Below are 18,710 nucleotides of genomic sequence, written 5' to 3'. Positions count from 1 at the left end.
AAACTTTCCTTTGGCATCAATTCAAAATCATTAACTAAAAGCATTGCATCAATTGACGGAGGTGTGGATTTTTTTTTAAATACCAGAAAACCATCCAGAGGAACCTTCAAAATATAATAGATAAACATTCACTCAAATGATCTATGAAACAATGGCTATATCCCACTTTCTAAACGTGGTGAGAATTATATTTGTAACATCTCTCTATATATTTAAATTATATTTGACACAGATTTTTAAAATCAGTGTCATGAGCATTTATTATAAAGCCATATTTAAAGTCATAAATTACAAGTCAAGGTCTTCAATCATAATAAATTCTTGGAGTGTGGCCCATACATCAGCAGTAGAATCATGTAACTTAGTCCTGCTTCATTGAGCTGGGCTTGAAAAGAGAATGGGTGATTGAAAATCATAGTATGGAAATAGAGGAGTAAAGAATATAGCCTGTGTTCAGACATGTGAAAATCAATCAACTTCATAAAGTTTGTTGTTAATATTGTACAAAATGGTTAACCCCTGCATTTACATGAGTAGACTATTCTTGCAACAGTCTAGAAACATATATAGAATAACAGAGGGAAGAATATAACCTCCTTTCCCATACTCTGTAAGTGACTGCATTTCCAGAATATGATTTCTCTAGCGCTTTGCTACTTGAAACATGGCTCTGAGGCTAGCAACGTCCAGCATCCCCTGGGATATTGTTCAGAATGCAGAACCTGAGACCCAACTTCACATTTGCTGAATGAGGATGTGCATTTTAGCAATATCTCCAGGGGATTTATATTCATACTAAATTTCAAGAGGCACTACTTTAGTACTTAGTACCAAAAAATAAGGATTTAGTGAGCTTTAAAAAAAAGTCAAAATCATAGCTTGATCATGTTATTGGAAGAAGATACTCCAATTTTTTTTGCCTTTGGTGGGCAGTCAATTCACCTATATTATAGAGCATTTACTACTTTTAAATGAAAAATAATAGTGTTTTTGTTTTTAATGAAGTATTTTATGAACTCCCAGTTATACATTGCCCATATTTCGCAAGACCCTAAAATTTTTTTAATTAGTAAACACTCCAATGACCACAAAGTTTGTCTTCCCTTTATTATTAAACAATAACACTCCTTTACAGTGTTTTATTTTTACATGAACGATGACCCAATTCTGTATTTATATTCTCCCCAAACTCTGACAATTTAATTACCCATAAGGTCAATAATTCATGTTTAGGAAATCTACAGGTGCTCACAACTTGTAGGTTCTGGATATATTATCCAAACTTGAATAGAATTGGAATGTTCTAGCTGAATCTGGAGAACGACAAGAATGAGATGAGAAATTTGGTTTTGTTTTGCTTTCAATGTGGTTTGGGCTGGGATTCTTTAACATTGTTTAGAAACGCGCCTCAAAACCACATTGGAGTTTCATCAGAGCTCCCCTCGCTGGGAATCTTCTTAAGTGGGAGCTAGGTTTTACTACGCAGTGCTTCAGCACTACGGACAGCGCCTGGGCACTTACTCCTGAGGAAGGGAGGGGATCCGGTTGGGTTTGCGTAGTGGAGAATACGGGGAGCAGGGGGAAAATAACCCCAAATGCCGCATGCAGTCCCCCGGTTAAAGCTCTCACTCGCGTCTTTTCCGTATTGGAGGAGAAGAAAGACGTAAGGATTTGGAGCCCTTACAAACACCCACACTCGCGCGCGCGCAGCAAATATTAGCACACTGCTACATCGAAGAAATCCAGGCACATTTTCCTGCAAACACACACTCGCGCGCGCGCACACACACACACAAGTACTTGGCGGGCGCCCGCGGCTCCTGCCTCCCGCTGACAGATACGTTTTCACAGGTAGGCCAGGAGAGCGCCAACCACGGTCCTGTGACTGACTCCACGCAGGTTCCCGGGACATGCCTTTTACATTACTGCTGAGCAGATCAGCGAACACAGACAAACCTGCCAACATTTAAGTCTACTCGCTGGATTTCATCTCCATGGCAACAAGCATGGAAGGTGAGACAACCCTGGCCAAGAAGTAACTTTCTCCCCCTACCCACCGCATTCACTGAAGGATTCCAGGGCAGGTCCAGATGAGGAAGAAGCATGTCCTCATCCTCTTGTGTTTCTGAAGCTAGGAAGAGGGAGAGGAGGTGGGGGAAAGGAGCCTGCAGGTTTGGTGAGTTCGAATTCTAAAGGAGGAAGAGCACTGATGCTGCTGCTGCTGCTGCTGCAGCTGTTGCTGCCAAAAAGAAAAAGCAACACAAAACAAAAGAGCACGTATGTGTGCAGTTTGATGATGCTTCTCCCATGTTGTGTAGATTTCTGTGCTTCTCCAATCCAGTATTTGTCCAAAGAGTACAGGAGACAAACAAGGCAAAATGATTATGATAGTCTAGGTTTCTCCAGTGAGACATTTTGAGGATTTTAGACTAGGTTTTCAGTGCTTTGAGAAGGAACGAATATCAGAGTCCTTGAGGAATCAGCCAATGATTCTCTTAAGAAGGGAATTCTCTTAAGGTTGAAATCTGAAAATTAAGGGGAGGGGTTGTTCTGGCAGATCCCAAGGTTTTGGATCCCTGGGAAGGCCTGAAATGTATGCACTACATCATGATGAAGACATCTGGGTTTGTAATTTAAGGTTTTCCTTTGATTACAACATATTCCATTCCTCATGATTAACTAGCTCTGTGCAGATGTAGCCTCAATAATGTTTCATTTTACCTCTTTAGCTTTGATGGGATTTAATAACCTTGTTATATGGGGGGAGGGCCTGTACGTGTGTGTATGAGAGGATTCATTATTTCTTAAGCTTGGGTTTTCTTATATGTCTCATTTTATGAAATTGTGAATGTTCATATTATTGCCATTAGAGATTATCCTATCTAATGACCAATATCAAAATACTTTTCACCCAGAAACATCATATTCCACTATAATAGCTGTTATTTCAGATTTCCTGCTTGGAATATCATTAATAGATCAATAAATGGGGGGAAACCTGTTGATTAAAATAAAATACAGAAGATTCTTTATTTTTGATGGGCACATACTTTTCAATATTGGCTCTGCAATTGCACATGCTGCATGAAAATTAAATAACTATCTGTTTCTGAAAAATAAATTTTATACCTCCGATCAGTAAACTTATTTCATAGAAGAAATAAGCATCACACATAACAGTCATGTTTATAAAATGCTATATATCAGGTATAAAAATACTGTTATCTTTGTTTGACTACTAATGATGGTATGATTTGTAAGGCTTAACATAGAAAATTTTATTTGTTGATTAATAGCTACAAGACAACTCAGTGAGATTTGGGCCTTGTGATATCTACAGGTATAGCCTTGGCCCACTCCTAATACTTGTCAGGACTTAGAGATTGCAGTTTCTGACAATTTCCATGAAGGAAATGACGTTTTCAACTCAATTATTCATTTCTAAAGGTGCCTAAATACTTATTCCAGTGAATATGGCTTGAGGCAATATTTTATCATTTGCAGTAGTACTATAAAATTGTATTTAAATGCTTTAATCATAATATATATAGACCCCGATATTTAAACTGTACAATAATGATAATTTTACCCATTTTTTGTTGTTGTTGTGTAGCATGTTTAAAATAACTTTGCCACACAATTTTAACATTCTACTCCTTTTGGAAATTTTATTTATTAACTATTTTTTCTCATAAAAATTTATTCATGGTTTTGTAATTTCATAGTCTAAAATTTTGTCTTTTTGCACTTATGTACTATTTCCCACTAAAACAGATTCCTTTTGAGGTAGGCATTAAAATGACTGTTGTGCAGCAAGAAGAACATGCTGATTTATTTTTATTTGCTTTCCAATCTCTTCCGGGGATTAGAGAAACTGAAACTATATTATTTATCCAGAGTTGTTGAGTAACTTTTGATACTTATTCATTATGATGAAATCAGTGTTGTAACTGAAGACTTCTATTTATTTTAATAATACCTAGTTATTACCATGGATTTCATGTTATATTATTATCTATACCAATAGAAAGGTGCAAAGCTCAGCCCTAGCTGGTTTGGCTCAGTGGATAGAGTGCTGGCCTGTGGACTAAAGAGTCTGGGGTATAATTCTAGTCAAGGGCACATGCCCAGGTTGCAGGCTCAGTCCCCAGTAGAGGGGCATGCAGGAGGCAGCCAATCAATGATTTTTTTCCCCCTCATCATTGGTGTTTCTGTCTCTCTCTCCTTCTCCTTTCCTCTCTGAAATAAATAAAAATATATTTAAAAAAAGAAAGAAATGTGCAAAGCGCAGCATACTTAGCAGTATATTCTCAAATACTTTAAGACTTGGTGTTGAAATGACACCAAGTTCTTTCACATTGTTCATTTCACAGAGCAAGATAAATGGAAAGTTTGGATAAAGATTTGAAAAATTTAGGCCTGAAAATAGTAGTATTTCAACTACTATGTATATGGCTTAAATTACCAAGACCATCTATTTGCTAAAGATAATGTTAGGCAATTGCTTAACAGTTTACTTACTTGCTTGTGTAGACACAGCCTAGAGCAATGGCCAGACTTTCTTCAACCTTGAATACCACACTTTCAGTTATTCTTCTTGACTGGTGTTTTGTTTTCATTTTTAATAAAAGTTAGAATTTTAGGGCTAATGTACAAGTCTAAGTTCTTCCTTTTAAGATATTTGCCAAACATCTGTTTTTCTCATCCCAGCATTTTTTTTTTTTTATTAAAAATGGGAATGTCATAGTTCTTTTGAAACCCAAGTGAATTTACTCGGTTCTATTTTTAAAAAACTGAATATACAGTATAATCATATCCTAATTCTTGAAAGTACTTTGTCTGATAATCTCAGCTTCTATACTTTTATAACTTTTGTACAAATAAAACTCCTTTTCTGTCAAGTTTCCTTTAGGGCCTGACCCCATTTTCTCTTTACCCACCATTCCTAAACCTTCTTCAGTTTAGTGTCCTTCCTGGACATTCAACTGAAAATTTTAAATGATGAAACAATTTTGAATGGCAGTGTCCCTTTTTTCAGTTCCCATTAACCACTGCAGAATTTGACACAGTTTAGCCACACCTTATAGACCATCTGGCCTCCTTTGTTCCAGGGGAACTTCCTACTACAGATTTCCTTGTTTTTCTGATCATTCCATATATGACTCCACAAACAGATATGATTTTCTCCTCATAAGAGAATTGTTTGTTGAGGTTCTTTCCTAGGCTTCTTCCTTCTTCAATCTTTCTAGTCCCTGCAAATAGAACCTTAAATGAATTACAACAAAATCGCCTTCTAGATCAATCCAGAACAAGTAGATCCCAGAGGATCACACTTCATATATTTGAATACATCTATGCAGCTATGTTCTTTCTTTCTTCTTCTTTTTTTTTTATAAATATATTTTATTGATTTTTTACAGAGAGGAAGGAGAGGAATAGAAAGCTAGAAACATCGATGAGAGAGAAACATCGACCAGTTGCCTCTTGCACACCCCCTATTGGGGATGTGCCCACAACCAAGGTACATGCCCTTGACCGGAATCGAACCTGGGACCTTTCAGTCTGCAGGCCGATGCTCTATCCACTGAGCCAAACCGGTTTCGGCCTATGTTCTTTCTTGATCTTTTTTTTTTCCTAGGCAAAACTCTTAAATTTTGATCTGTGAAGTTTTGATGCTTCTTTGTATTTGACTCTCTCCATCCAGGATGCATTCTTTTACACAAACTTTACTTGATAATAGGCCTTTAAGATATTCTCCCCACTGGAAATTTTATGCTGGACAAAATGATCTGGATTAATTTATTCAAAACTGTCTATTAAAGTGTCTAACGTGTGCCACTAATTCACTAAGTTCAGAAAAAAAACTCTTCATTTGCTTTCTGAATTTACACTTTGCTCATATTTTCTTTATTTTGGTTAATGAAAACACTGTCTCCTAATATATGGTGACAGGGGAAGATTTGATTTTGGGTGGTGGGCACATGGTGCAATATACAGATCTTATAACATAGTAACCCACACCTGAAACCTATATGTTTATGTTACCAATGTCACTCAATCAATTTATTTTTTTTTTAAGAGAACTCTTTCAAGTGTCCAGCTATAATAAAATGGAATCACCTTGATGCCTCTCTTTTCATGGCCCAATATACTAGTTGCCTAATTCTATCCTTCATCCTATATAATAAAAGGCTAATATGCAAATTGTCCCTTGGACCAGGAGTTCGACCAGGAGGCAGGCCTGATCCCTCCCAACTGTCCTCCCCTGTAGGTCTGGTCCCACCCAACTGTCCTCTCCTGCCAGCCTGGTCCCCCCCAACTTTCCTCCCCTGAAGACCTGATCACCCCCAACTGTCCTCCCTTGCAGGCCTGGTCTCTCCCAACTACCCACCACTGCCAGCCATCTTGTGGTTGCCATCTTGTGTTCACGTGGGGGCAGCCATCTTTGACCACATGGGGATGGCCATTTTGTGTGTTGGGGTGATGGTCAATTTGCATATTACTCTTTTATTGGATAGGATGTTAGACAAATTATAATATAAAATATAAGAGTTTTTGTATCTTTAATAGGAAGATACCTTGTTTTATTTTTTTTTTTAATTACCATTCATCTTTAACATTATTTTGCATTAGTTTCAAATATACAGCAGAGTGGTTAGACTATCATATGCTTTACAAAGTATTTCCCCTGATTTTTTCAGTACCCACCTGGTACCATTCAAAGATATTACAATATTATTGACTATATTCCCTATGCTATACTTTAAATCCCTTTGACTAGTTTATAATTATTTGTAGAAAGATACAATGTTTTAATTTGTCACAATGTAGTGACAAATGAGTGTTTTATTGCTAGCACTAAAAAAAAAACCTTTGTTTATTTATTTGGTCAATTGGTGGGTTTTAATAAGAATGACAGGGTCTATTGGGTTAATCACTGGCTAAGAGCCAAGTTAACAGGGTTTCATTCTTCTAATGAGCCCGCTTCTCTGTCTACATTATGATTTGATTAATTGATTCTAAAGGTAATTAATTTAATTAACATTAAGACATCAAATGAGAAAATTGTTTTGCTTCAATTCAGTATACACTTTTATTTTTGTTTTTTTTACCAACACTTTTGTTGTAATTTCAGAATCTCAGAATAGTAGACGCTTAGGTGCGGGATCTGGTTGGGAGGGAACTGAGGGGCTTGCCTTGAAGCTACATTTTCACAGGAACCATGCTGTTTAATTTGAATTTTATGTTTATTTAGGGTGTTCTGAAAGCTAATAGAGATCGTGGAAAAATGGCTAATAATCCACATTTACTGCTGCTTGTTTCCGGCACGCTGCTATGCTGGATACTGCACTTATAAATAAAATTTTAAAAGTACAATTTCTCTCTTTAACAAATTGAGATTTAGTGTGTGAAGTAGTTGTAGAAAAGAAAATACATGAACATAAGTCTAAAAGCTAAGGAAGGAAAAACAGAGAAGACATTAAAAGTATCAGAATCATCTGGCCAGTGTAGTACAGTGGTTGAGCATTGATCTATGAACCAGGAGATCATTTTTTGATTCCCAGTCAGGGCACAATCCCCAGTAGGGGGAATGCAGGAGGCAGCTGATCAATGATTCTCCTTCATCATTGATGTTTCTTTTTATCTCTCTCTTCCTCTTACTTCCTCTTTCTGAAGTCAATAAAAAGAAAAAGAAAAAGATCAATACCTGTATCAGACAAAATGGCACTAGAGATAGGACTTGTAACATGGACCTCAGAGAATGTGACCACCTCACACTCTATAATTATATGTGGTTGTATCTACACATGCAAAAAAAATAGATGACAATGCAGGTCAAAGAAGCAGTGACTTTACCTCACAATGCTTTTGATTAAAAGCTTTTAAGATTAATTATTTGAATATTTATCTTCATACTTAATTTTTTAAAAATATTTTTTAACCTATTTTAGAGAAAACGTAATGAAAAGAGAGGGGAAGAGAGAGAAAGAGAGAGCGAGAGAGGGAAAAGGAGAGAGAGAGGAGGAGGAGAGGAGAGGAGAGGAGAGGAGAGGAGAGGAGAGGAGAGGAGAGGAGAGGAGAGGAGAGGAGAGGAGAGGAGAGGAGAGGAGAGGAGAGGAAGAAGAAAAACATTGATGGGCTGCTTCCTGCATGCCCCCTACTGGATGAAGCCTACACTCCAGGCTTGTGCCCTGACTCGAACCAGCTACCCTTTGGAACCAGCTAGGGCTATACTTGGTTTTATTTGAGCATATAGAGCTACAGTTTTATGTGTTCACAAAGGCAGTTCTGTACTTGCTACAATAAAAGTAGCATCTCTAATGCTAATTTGATCCTGATTCGTATCTAATGATGTTTTCAAATGTCTTGTGAGTTAAGTCAAGAGGGCTTGAAAAATGCCAGATTTTATAAAACAATTACCTGCTCAATATCACACATTGATAAAACTAAACTGATTTCAATTTTGTATCTAGGCCAAGAGGTGACTCCAGCTGAAATTCTCAAGAGCCACAAGGATGTGACAGTGAATAATGAGTAGTTCCTACTGTGGCAACTCTTCAGCTAAGATGAGTGTCAACGAAGTATCTGCTTTCTCATTGACTTTGGAGCAAAAAACTGGCTTTGCTTTTGTTGGGATTTTGTGTATTTTCTTGGGACTTCTTATTATCAGATGCTTCAAAATCCTGTTAGACCCGTATAGTAGCATGCCTTCCTCTACATGGGAAGATGAAGTTGAAGAGTTTGATAAAGGGACATTTGAATATGCACTTGCATGACTATTCCAGCTTCCTGGTTTTTAATGTTTTGCTCTTGGGACATGTGGTGAATACATTTGTAATTACCTTGAGTGTGCTGCTAGAGAGAGGCTCATTTCATTGCCTAAATTCAATAAACATGCGTGGTTAATTTATCCACCTTGCTGTGTAAATGATAAACCATTGTGGGGTTTTCTCACTTTCATATATCCCCTAATACTGAGGTGTCTAAAGAATAGAGTAGAAGGATCCTTCAACCATATATACCATCTTTATTCTTATCTCAAACATCAACCTTAAATCCCTGCTTTCTTTTTGTGCAAATGAACTCTACTAGAGGCTTCCTGCTTCTGCCCTTCTGCAATGCCACTGTTAGGGTTAGGGTTAGGGTTAGGGTTAGGGTTAGGGTTAGGGTTAGCACCCTCTCCACACCCCCAACTCCAGCCCACTTAACATTAGAGAATCACTTGCCTTAAACATATGGGACCCCTAGTCCCAAGGATAAATCAAATATGATTTTCCTAGTAATAGCCATTGGTCAAAAATATTCACAGATAAAAAAAAAATTACAACACTAATACATAAACCTACAAATAGCCACAGACCCTGAAGATCCCCAATTATCACAGTGTCCTGACCCTTCTAATTATTCTCCTTCTGAAATCGCTTACAATAAAACCTCTGAGCTTGAGATCCAAACCAGACCTGCTTCACACTGATACTTCCTCCTTCTCCTTGCCCTTTTTAAATTAAATTTGTTGGGGTGACATTGGCTAATGCAATTAAAGTTCAAGTGTGCAATTTTAGGATACATGTGTGCCCAACACTCAAAGTCAAATCTCCTTCCATCACCATATACTTGATCCCTCTCCTCTTCACTTTCTCCCCGCCCTCTTTTCTCACTGGTAACCACTGTACTGTTGTCTGTGTCTATGAGTTTTTGTTTGTTTGTCTTGTTTGCCCATTGTTGATTTCAGTTTATATCTCACATATGAGGGACATCATACGGTGCTTAACTTCTTCTGTCTGATTTATTTCTCTTAGTATGATATGGTACATATAGACCATGGAATACTACAGCCCTAAGAAAAGATGAAATACTGCTATTTGGGGCAACATGGGTGGATCTTGAGAATATCCTTCACTCCTTTTATCAACTGCACACAAAAAGGGAGCTTCCAGCATGACTTACTGAAAAGAGCACTTGTCCAGGAACAAGCAGTTCAGTCTCCGCTCTGCTACCACTTCAGCTGTGTGAGTGGGCTAAATCATCTCATCTCAGTGGACTTCAGTGAGGAGGCTAACTAGAGGATGCTTAATGTCTCTTTCAATCCTAGTGTACTATGAACTCTACAAACATGTCTGGCAACCCAAACATCTGAGATGAATGAGGACTTAAGATGCTATTAAAAAAATTAGTTTAGGAGCTTAAACTCAGATATATTAATTTAATATTGGTCCACCCCAAAATAAGCTTTATGACCTAGATATTTACCTAAAGCAGACTTCTTTTCAAAACCTGCAAAACAAGGATAAAGAAGCCCATTCTGTATGTCTTTGTAGGAATGCTAAGAGGACAAGTGACACGATGAATGTGAAAGGAATTTTGAGAACAATAAAACCCAATTTAAACATACCTTTCTATCATTATTTATTATCCTCACTGGTTATAGTAATAAAGGTTCCCAAACCTTAAAAAGCAATGGTTTAGTGTAAATTATTCAAACTCTCCAGTATTCATTCTCTTCATTTGATAAGTGAAAATATAGAATTCTATAATTCCAAAATCTTTTCCAACTATAAAATTCTGATTCTCCAAAATCAATGAATGGAAGAATAGCAGGAGATAAATAAATATAAAAATGTTTGTATCACTTAAGAATACAACACTGCCAAACATACCAAAAAAAGAATGACTTATAGCCCTAGCTGGTTTGGCTCAATGGATAGAGTGTCAGCCTGCGGACTCAAGGGTCCTGGGTTCTATTCCAGTCAAGGGCACATGGCCAGCTTATGGTCTCATTTCCCAGTGGGAGGCATGCAGGAGGCAGCCCATCAATGATTCCCTTTCATCACTGATGTTTCTATCTCTCTCTCCCTCTCCCTTCCTCTCTGAAATATATATATTTCAGGACTTGTTTTCAGCTTCAGCCTCATTTCAACTGATATATATATATTTATATTTAATGAGTTAAAACTAAATTAGGTGTTTTCCATTTATTATGTGATTTAATACTTTTATCAATCCTTTGAGTTCAGTATTACTATTTTCACTTTATTATCTCAATTTTATAGGTAGGAAACTGAAGAAAGAGACGAACTTCCCAAGATCAACAATCTAGAGAGTGGTTGTGTTAGAAATTGAACTTGGTCAATCTAATGTCAGAGTCCTTGTTTGGAAACACTCTGCTACACTCCAACACTGTCCTCATACTTCTACAGATCTTACAAATACAGTTACTGCTCAGGCCTATGACCAAGAAATTTAAAACAGAGTCTCGAAAAGATATTTGTACACCCATATTTATAGCAGCATTATTCACAATAGCTAAGATATAGAAGCAACCCAAGTGTCCATCAATGGATGAACAGTAAGTAATTGTGATAAATATATACAATAGAATATTATTTAGCATTGAAAAAGAAGAGAATTATGCAATATGCCTAACAACATTACACAGTGAAATAAGCCATTTACAGAAAGGAAAATACTGTGTGATTCCACTTATATATGAGGCAATTACTAGTAAAGTAGTAAAAAATCATTAAAAAAAAAAAAAAAAAAACCAGAATGGAAATAGGGGAGGGGGGAGAATGAGGAGTTATTGTTTAATAGGTATATAGGGTTTTTTGTTTGTTTGTTTTTGTTTTGTTTTTTTGCCAGATGAAAAGAGTTATGGGGATGGATGGTGGTGATGGTCTCACAACAATGTGAATGTATTTAATATCACTGAACTTGTACTCAAAGATGATTAAGGCAATAAATTTTATGTGAAGTGTATTTTATCACAGAAAAAATGCAAAAGCAAAAACAAACAACAAAAGACCTGCCTAGCACCATATCTGGGACACGGAATGTAATAAATAAGTGTCCAATGTACTCCCTTTCCTTCAAGGAGAGAGAGAGAGAGAGAGAGAGAGAGAGAGAGAGAGAGAGAGAGAGAGAGACAGGCTGGCTCCTGAAAGGGGCAGGTATTGGGGGAACATTTGAAGGAAGGGAGACTGGAGGGGGCAGAAGTAAGTGCAAGTAGGTCCACAGCCTGCGCAAGGCCAGTGAACAGGACTTGTTTTCAGCTTCAGCCTCATTTCAACTGATTTAAATAGCCAGCCCTACCTAGCTGAATCTGAAATGCGACTAATTCCTATGCCTGACTACCTTCTATTTGGGGAGTCAGCACTCTTTGTAAAGCAGATAAAGCCCTTGTCCCAGTAGCCTTTTGAGAACAGAAGGAGTTATAGGACATGCTTGCAATTCTGTCTCTATAGAAATACAGCCACATACATTAGCTTGGCTTATTAGCATAACACTTACCTGACTAAGAGCATCTAAGGGGTTTTACTTAGGTACCTCTAGTCCCCTTTATACAGTCTGGCATCTGTTTCTCCCTATTTCAGTATGCATAGGATCTATCTCACTCTCTACTGATTCACCCCAGAATCTTGGATGTGGCTAAGTAAAAGTCACCAATTGAAAATATCTCCAAAATAGTGAAAGCGAATGTAAGTACAAACACAAATTGACTCATTTATTCCTCACAATAACTCCACAAGGCCAGTAGCACTATTATCCACAACTGCGTTTTACAGATGAGAAAACAAAGGCAGAAAGAGACTGAGGAACTCACTAGAGATCACACAGGTAGGAAGAGGCAGGTCAGGATGGGAAGGGAGTATTTTGACTCCAAAGTCTTCTCTCATTCCCTGTCACACCACAGTCATGCTGCTCAGGCAACTGGAACTCACTTGCATAGTTTCGGATAAAACACCAGGAGGACTCATTCAGTCTTTGCAATTGAAAACCATGACAGAACCCGCAGGGAGGAATTGTTTGTGCTGTCTTAATAATTACCACCTCCCAGATGTGAGCCAAACCTCTCCCTCTACAAAACTCAAAATCAGAGTTTGATAGAATGTTTCCCAAAGGGAGACAAAGAGGTCATTTAGCAGTGCCACTGGGAAACTTACCTACAGTTTGATTTCTCCTGGAAATTGTCTTCCTACTATCAATACATAGGAATATTTGCAAGAAATCATCAACTGTACTCTCAATCTGCTCACTTCCCATGCAGAGAAGAGTCAAAGTATTAGGTATGATAAGCAAGATAAAATAATCCCAAATAGCATTTTCTAGTTACAAAGTATAGAAATTATCTCTGGAGGACTGCATTTTCTGCACATGCCAAACACTAGGAGGTCACTACGAATCATGTGAAATAAGAAGATGGGGTTGAATTTATTCAGTTCCAAACAACGAAAGTACTGCTCATATTTTGTTGGATAATTGATGTTGAGTAACACAACTCCCCTTATGAATTAAAGAAACTTTATTTTACTTTCTACCTAAAAAGATTAATGGTTTACTAGTAGTTACTATTTGATGTAGTACTTAAGGTTCCTCGGGGCTAATGACTGGGTGGGACCTACTGTATTATTGCAGGCCAATCATTACTCAGTCATTTCTTTCAAGGAAGATTCTAACCAATCAGAAGAAGGCTAAGATTCTGAGCTGAAAGCTAGGTGCCCCAATATATGCCTGGGTGATGCTGAAGCAAGTTACACTTCCTGAGAAAAGGCTCCTTGGTGGTGAGTTGAACATTTCCGGGCAGGGTAAAATGCCACTTAATATTATGCATAAAGTAAATTCTGAAGAGTGGAGTAAGGGGGTGAGGATATCAAGGACTATAAAGAGAAGTGGGCTATTCCATAAAAACTGAAGAGACAACAGAATCTCTTAGGATTTTTCCAGGATAGGTTACTTGAAAGTTCAAATTGAAAATTTTTAAATTCAAATAAATAGTTTTATTAATTTCAGGAGAGAGACAAGTTTTTGTATTGATCTTTCTAAAACTTTCTTGGGAAAGACTAATGTTAAGGTATAAATAAAAGGATATTATGCTAAAGAAAGAATGTGCTTAAGATGGGGTTATACCATGGATTTTGAAAATGACCCAACACTCTGCTTATCTAAAAGTCACATATCAGCTTCTTGGTGAAGATTCAGAATATTTAATTAAGGGGAATCAGAGAAGCATGGTTGTTTAACCTAAATATCGAATACGACTTTTCTGAGGACTGTGATCGATGTCCTTACTCTGATTAATCATGTGTTATTTTAAAGACTTTATAATAGCATTTGTAAAATAGACAAATTTTTGAGCAAATCAAACATTTTGAAGGCAAGTGAAAAAGCTCATCATTTAGAGGGACATCGTATTGACAGGACATATTTTTTAAATCTACCAAGAATATACTTTAGAAGATTAAATATTTTTAAATTTTACTTATCATTTAATTATATAGATATCAATCAAAAAGTACCTTGCAGTTTCAACATTTAGAACTGTCTAAGAACTGTGTTTCAGGCTAAGAATGTTCTCATCAGCTCTTACTCTATTAAATCAGAAGTTATATCTTTTCTTATTGAATCCAACTGCATGGAATCTAAGCAATTACCACAAACACAGGTAACAGTTTAATGTCTCTATTGGAAACTCAGTTTGCTCAATCCTCAGTTATTTATCATGGGATTTAATTACTCAGGTGATCAAGGTTCCTGGACAGGCACTGTTTAATGAAATTAACTAAAAAAATATATGTCTTGTGAAACAACAGTTTCCTCACACCCCCATTCCTACTTAAATACATTTCTATTATTTAATTTTCTTTTTCAGTGACAGCCTTGAAGAACAATGTGAAGACTGACTAGGAAATACACCAAGAATCTACTTATTGAGCTCTTCTAACAAAAGCCAGGAGCTCCCTAATGTAAACATATTAGTGCTTATTTTGAGGAGGAGATATATAATTTTTTTAAAAAGCAATAATAAAGTAAATAGCTGAGTCTCTTCCCCACCCCACCCCCCAAAAAAGAAAAATCTAGTTGGAAGATGTCACTGAACAATTCTTCCAATGTATTTCTGGACTCAGCGCCCAGTAATACCAGTCGCTTTCAAGTTAATGTCATAAACGAGGGCCATGAGAGCAGTGCTGCCGCGGATAACAGCGACCCTCCCCATTACGAGGAAACCTCTTTTGGGGAGGAACCCCAGAGCAGATTCAGAATCAGCTTTAGGCCTGGGAAACAGGAGTGCTATGACAATTTCCTCCAAAATGGAGAAACCACTAAGACCGATGCTAGTTTTCATGTCTATGACTCTCACACAAACACATACTACCTACAAACCTTTGGCCACAACACCATGGATGCTGTCCCCAAGATCGACTACTATCGCAACACCGGCAGCCTCAGCGGGCCCAAGGCCAATCGTCCCAGCCTGCTTGAAATTCACGAGCAGCTTGCAAAGGTAAGTTTAAGAAAACAAGCAGCTATCCTCCCTCCGTCCTTCAGACGATGTCCTGTTCTTTGAATAGCACTAGGAATGGAGAAGTGTCCAAGGACGAGGTTTGTTCCAAACTGTCCATCTTACTTACACGGCTGTCCCTCGTTCCCAATAAGCAGAAAATACACAAAAGTGTTTCCCTCACAGATGTTTGCTGACTGAGGAAAGAAAACCAGAGAATTGGCTCTGAAAGTTAGGCAATATGTCCCAGCTTTGTTTACAATTGTGGTCTACTCGGTTCACACTTGGCTAAACATGTCAAACTGAATACTAAGCCGATTTCACCTTAGGAGGAAAGCTTCTACAACAGTTGTAAAAAATAAAATAAAATAAAAATCCCTGGTGCTTGCTGTAGTTAATTCTGTGGTACCAGCCTTTAGTGCATATGGGTATTTTTCCATACTCTTTAAAGAGACAGCAGAGATTTATAAAATTCAACATGTTATCCCTTCCTCTTCAAAGCTTTGCCTGGGGCTCCCGAGTGCACTTAAACATATAAAAGTAACTAAATTAAATTTAAGTACAGAAGCAGCAGAGGTGGCTAAACTTTTTATTATTCAAGGAATATAGCCACAGTTACCAAATCTGCCAGAACCGTAAGCAAGCATTTTTTCTAATCTTGTAGCAAACCATGTGTAAGCTTTGTCGATTTCTTCTTCCATAACCTGCTCTAAGATATGTTGCTGTATTTTATCTTCTTGTTCTTCTGGAACACATTTGGGAATGAGTATCATTCTTTGTGGATATAATCACTCGCTAAGAAGAAGAATTAACTGTCACATATCTAAATATAGTTTACTCTTGCCCAAGTGTTGAGATGAGGGGGAAAAAATTGGTTGGAACAATTTCTTTCATATTCATGCATTCGTGCAACAATTTTTTTTTATTATTAAAAATTATCACCTACTCTGGGGATTCTAGGAATGCTGATCTCATGAAAGATGCTAATAAAGGTGAAAAGTTCCTTTTAGTTTCTGCTCATCCTTCTTTTTTAAAGGAAACCCATCTCCAGGACGTGTTCCAGTGGTTGTATAAGGGATCCTGGCTCTGGGTTCTACAACCAGAGACTGAGTGATTCGGTGGGGGAGGGGGTGAAAGGAGACAGAGCCCATGCTCCTTCCCCCACCAAACCTGACTTGTTCTGTGTACTGTATCTGCAACACTTTGTTATGTGGTTGTTTTCTTTATAGGAATATGATTTAGATTCTCTGAGATATTAATGCTAACTCAAGAGGAGTGAGCAATGTGACAATGTCATACAAAATGACAATTCCCTCAGAAGATTTTTTAGAAGAGGGCAATTTGAAATCAGACCGAGGTGTCACTTTCCTTTTCTATTTGAGGGAAGAGGAGAGGAGAAGAGAAGAAAGGGAGAGGGGAAAAGGTGAAAGAAGGCTGAGAAAAGAGTGTACAAAGGGTTTCCAAGATGTGGGAGGGGTAGAAAGAGAAAGTTAGGGCATTATAAAGAAATTTCAGTTTATTCTGAAGTAGTAAAATGAACCAAAGTCCTCTTTAAAAAGACCTGAAATTCCATTCCACCAACTCTACAAGAGAATTTTTAAAGCTTCTCCTTCATAAAATTGTGATCAAAATTTAAATATTCTCATTCATTCCCTTCCCCAACTTACAATAAAAGAAAATAAATTTGACTCTATTAAAAAGGAAATGGAGTAAACTCACATTGTTCTTAGGATTGAAATTCTGGAGAGAAAAGAGTAGCATATTTACAATTTCTAAAGCCGTAACATGTAAATCTTCATACACAGGAATAAAGATTTCCCTCTAAATAACTCAGAGGGAACGACGTTAATTAAACCATCTAATTCAGTAGAAATGCAATAGCTGCATTTGACAGATGTGATAGCTGGGTTATCATATTCTTTTTGGAAAGATAAAATGAGACTAAGGACTTAATTTTAACTCAAAGCATTTTTTTTTGTCAGCTACAAAGGAATGGTAAATTAAATAAATTAAAAGTTAGGTTTAGGCCCCATGCCCTGATGAATCATTCTGAATTACCCTGTTTCCCCGAAAATAAGACAGTGTCTTATATTAATTTTTTCTCCAAAAGTTGCGCTAGGTCTTATTTTCAGGGGATATCTTATCTTTCCATGCGCTAGATCTTATTTTCGGAGGATGTCTTATTTTCGGGGAAACACGGGTAGTACAGCAATAAGATACTCTTTGTATGGACTTGACCCTTACTTATCTAAGGTACTTCATTTTGATTAAATCATACACAAGTATCTACAGAGCCACTTGGGAGCAGAATTCAAATACAACCACAGCAACTACAGTGGGATGTTAATGCTAAATCAAGAGGAGTTAGCAATGTGGCAATGTCATATAAAATGACAGCTCCCCCAGAAGATAAATTATCCTGTATCCAGGATCATTGTAGTGTCACTAAAGTTGTAGGGACAAGTCTGCCTCCCCAGGTGTTCTACCCTGTGGTATTCTTTGATTGCAAGACATTAGCAGTGCCTTCTTCAATTCACCTCTCTCCTTCCCAGTGAATTTGCCACTACTATTCCCAGGCTTTCCTCTACCCCACACCCCCAAATAAAAGATGGAGACTTGCAATGTAATGTAATGTAACTCTACTGCCACCTCCTTATAGTCCTTGACATCTTTTATGGTAGTTTGTCAAATCACTACTAGAGTAAACATTACATGATAATACTTAGATATATCACAGATTTTTGTACACACAAAAAAATTGTAAGTGATAGTGTTTACTTAATTTAAAAGTGAAAAGTAATTGACATATTACTTGTTTGGTGATCTTTTTGTATCCATTATTATATTGCTTTAAAAGCCATTTAAGAATGGTACATTTATACTAAATGGCAAGACATATTTAGTCAGAAATCAATTGGATTTTGTGCTAGTTGTAATAATTCCCATGTCAGAAAAAAAATACAAGTTTGCCCTAATAAATAAATAAAAAGTAAGTTTGAAAGATCTTGTTTTAAGTATCAATCTTAAGTGAAATTCTAGTAGGAGTACATATTGACAGAATTTGATAGGCCAATGATTTGAAATCATAGTTGAAGAAATCTTTTTTATTTTCTGTATAGTAAAGAGTCAAATTAATGATTTATAAAAACTCTAATTAAAAGCAGAAAAAAAGAGTCCTGTATCCCTTACTTGCTCTGCAGTATCATACAAGCTACATAACTTTAGCTGATCTTGCAAGATGCTTGTAAATACTAATGTTTATATGCATCTAAAGTCTAGCATATTGCCTCCAATGGATAGAAACTCAAAAAATGTTGATAACTATTATGGTAATTTTTATACTAGCTTCTAGCTAATTTAAAATTTTTATTTAAAAAGTAAAATATGCACCAATCTAATATTTAACAAGTACTAAATATATGTAATGAACTAT

At 36.9% G+C, this 18,710-nt stretch overlaps 2 protein-coding genes across 4 annotated transcripts in view; both read left to right on the top strand.

Annotated features, from left to right (window-relative positions):
- Positions 1-1,829: 1,829 nt before the first annotated feature.
- On the top strand, positions 1,830-8,777 carry CTXN2 (cortexin 2; the record flags this gene model as incomplete). Its single annotated transcript, XM_084900774.1, has 2 exons — positions 1,830-2,013; positions 8,475-8,777. Exon 2 carries the CDS (start codon positions 8,532-8,534, stop codon positions 8,775-8,777), a length of 246 nt encoding a protein of 81 aa, XP_084756900.1. The 5' UTR covers positions 1,830-2,013; positions 8,475-8,531.
- Positions 8,778-13,518: 4,741 nt separating this feature from the next.
- Positions 13,519-18,710, top strand: part of SLC12A1 (solute carrier family 12 member 1) — an 89,562-nt gene continuing 84,370 nt past the window's right edge. For 2 of the 3 annotated variants that reach the window (XM_084902282.1, XM_084902281.1), the window contains exons 1-2: positions 13,532-13,559; positions 14,648-15,280. In XM_084902282.1, coding sequence (XP_084758408.1) covers positions 14,864-15,280 — 417 coding nt within the window. In that variant the 5' untranslated portion in view covers positions 13,532-13,559; positions 14,648-14,863. Of the gene's footprint in view, positions 13,560-14,647; positions 15,281-18,710 lie in introns of all 3 variants that reach the window. The other variant, XM_084902283.1, reaches the window with a different exon arrangement.

The sequence above is a fragment of the Pipistrellus hanaki genome (assembly GCF_964339955.1).
Source record: "Pipistrellus hanaki genome assembly, chromosome: 1".
Classification (NCBI taxonomy): Eukaryota; Metazoa; Chordata; class Mammalia; order Chiroptera; family Vespertilionidae; genus Pipistrellus; species Pipistrellus hanaki.
This window is presented reverse-complemented; position numbering and strand designations above follow the sequence as displayed.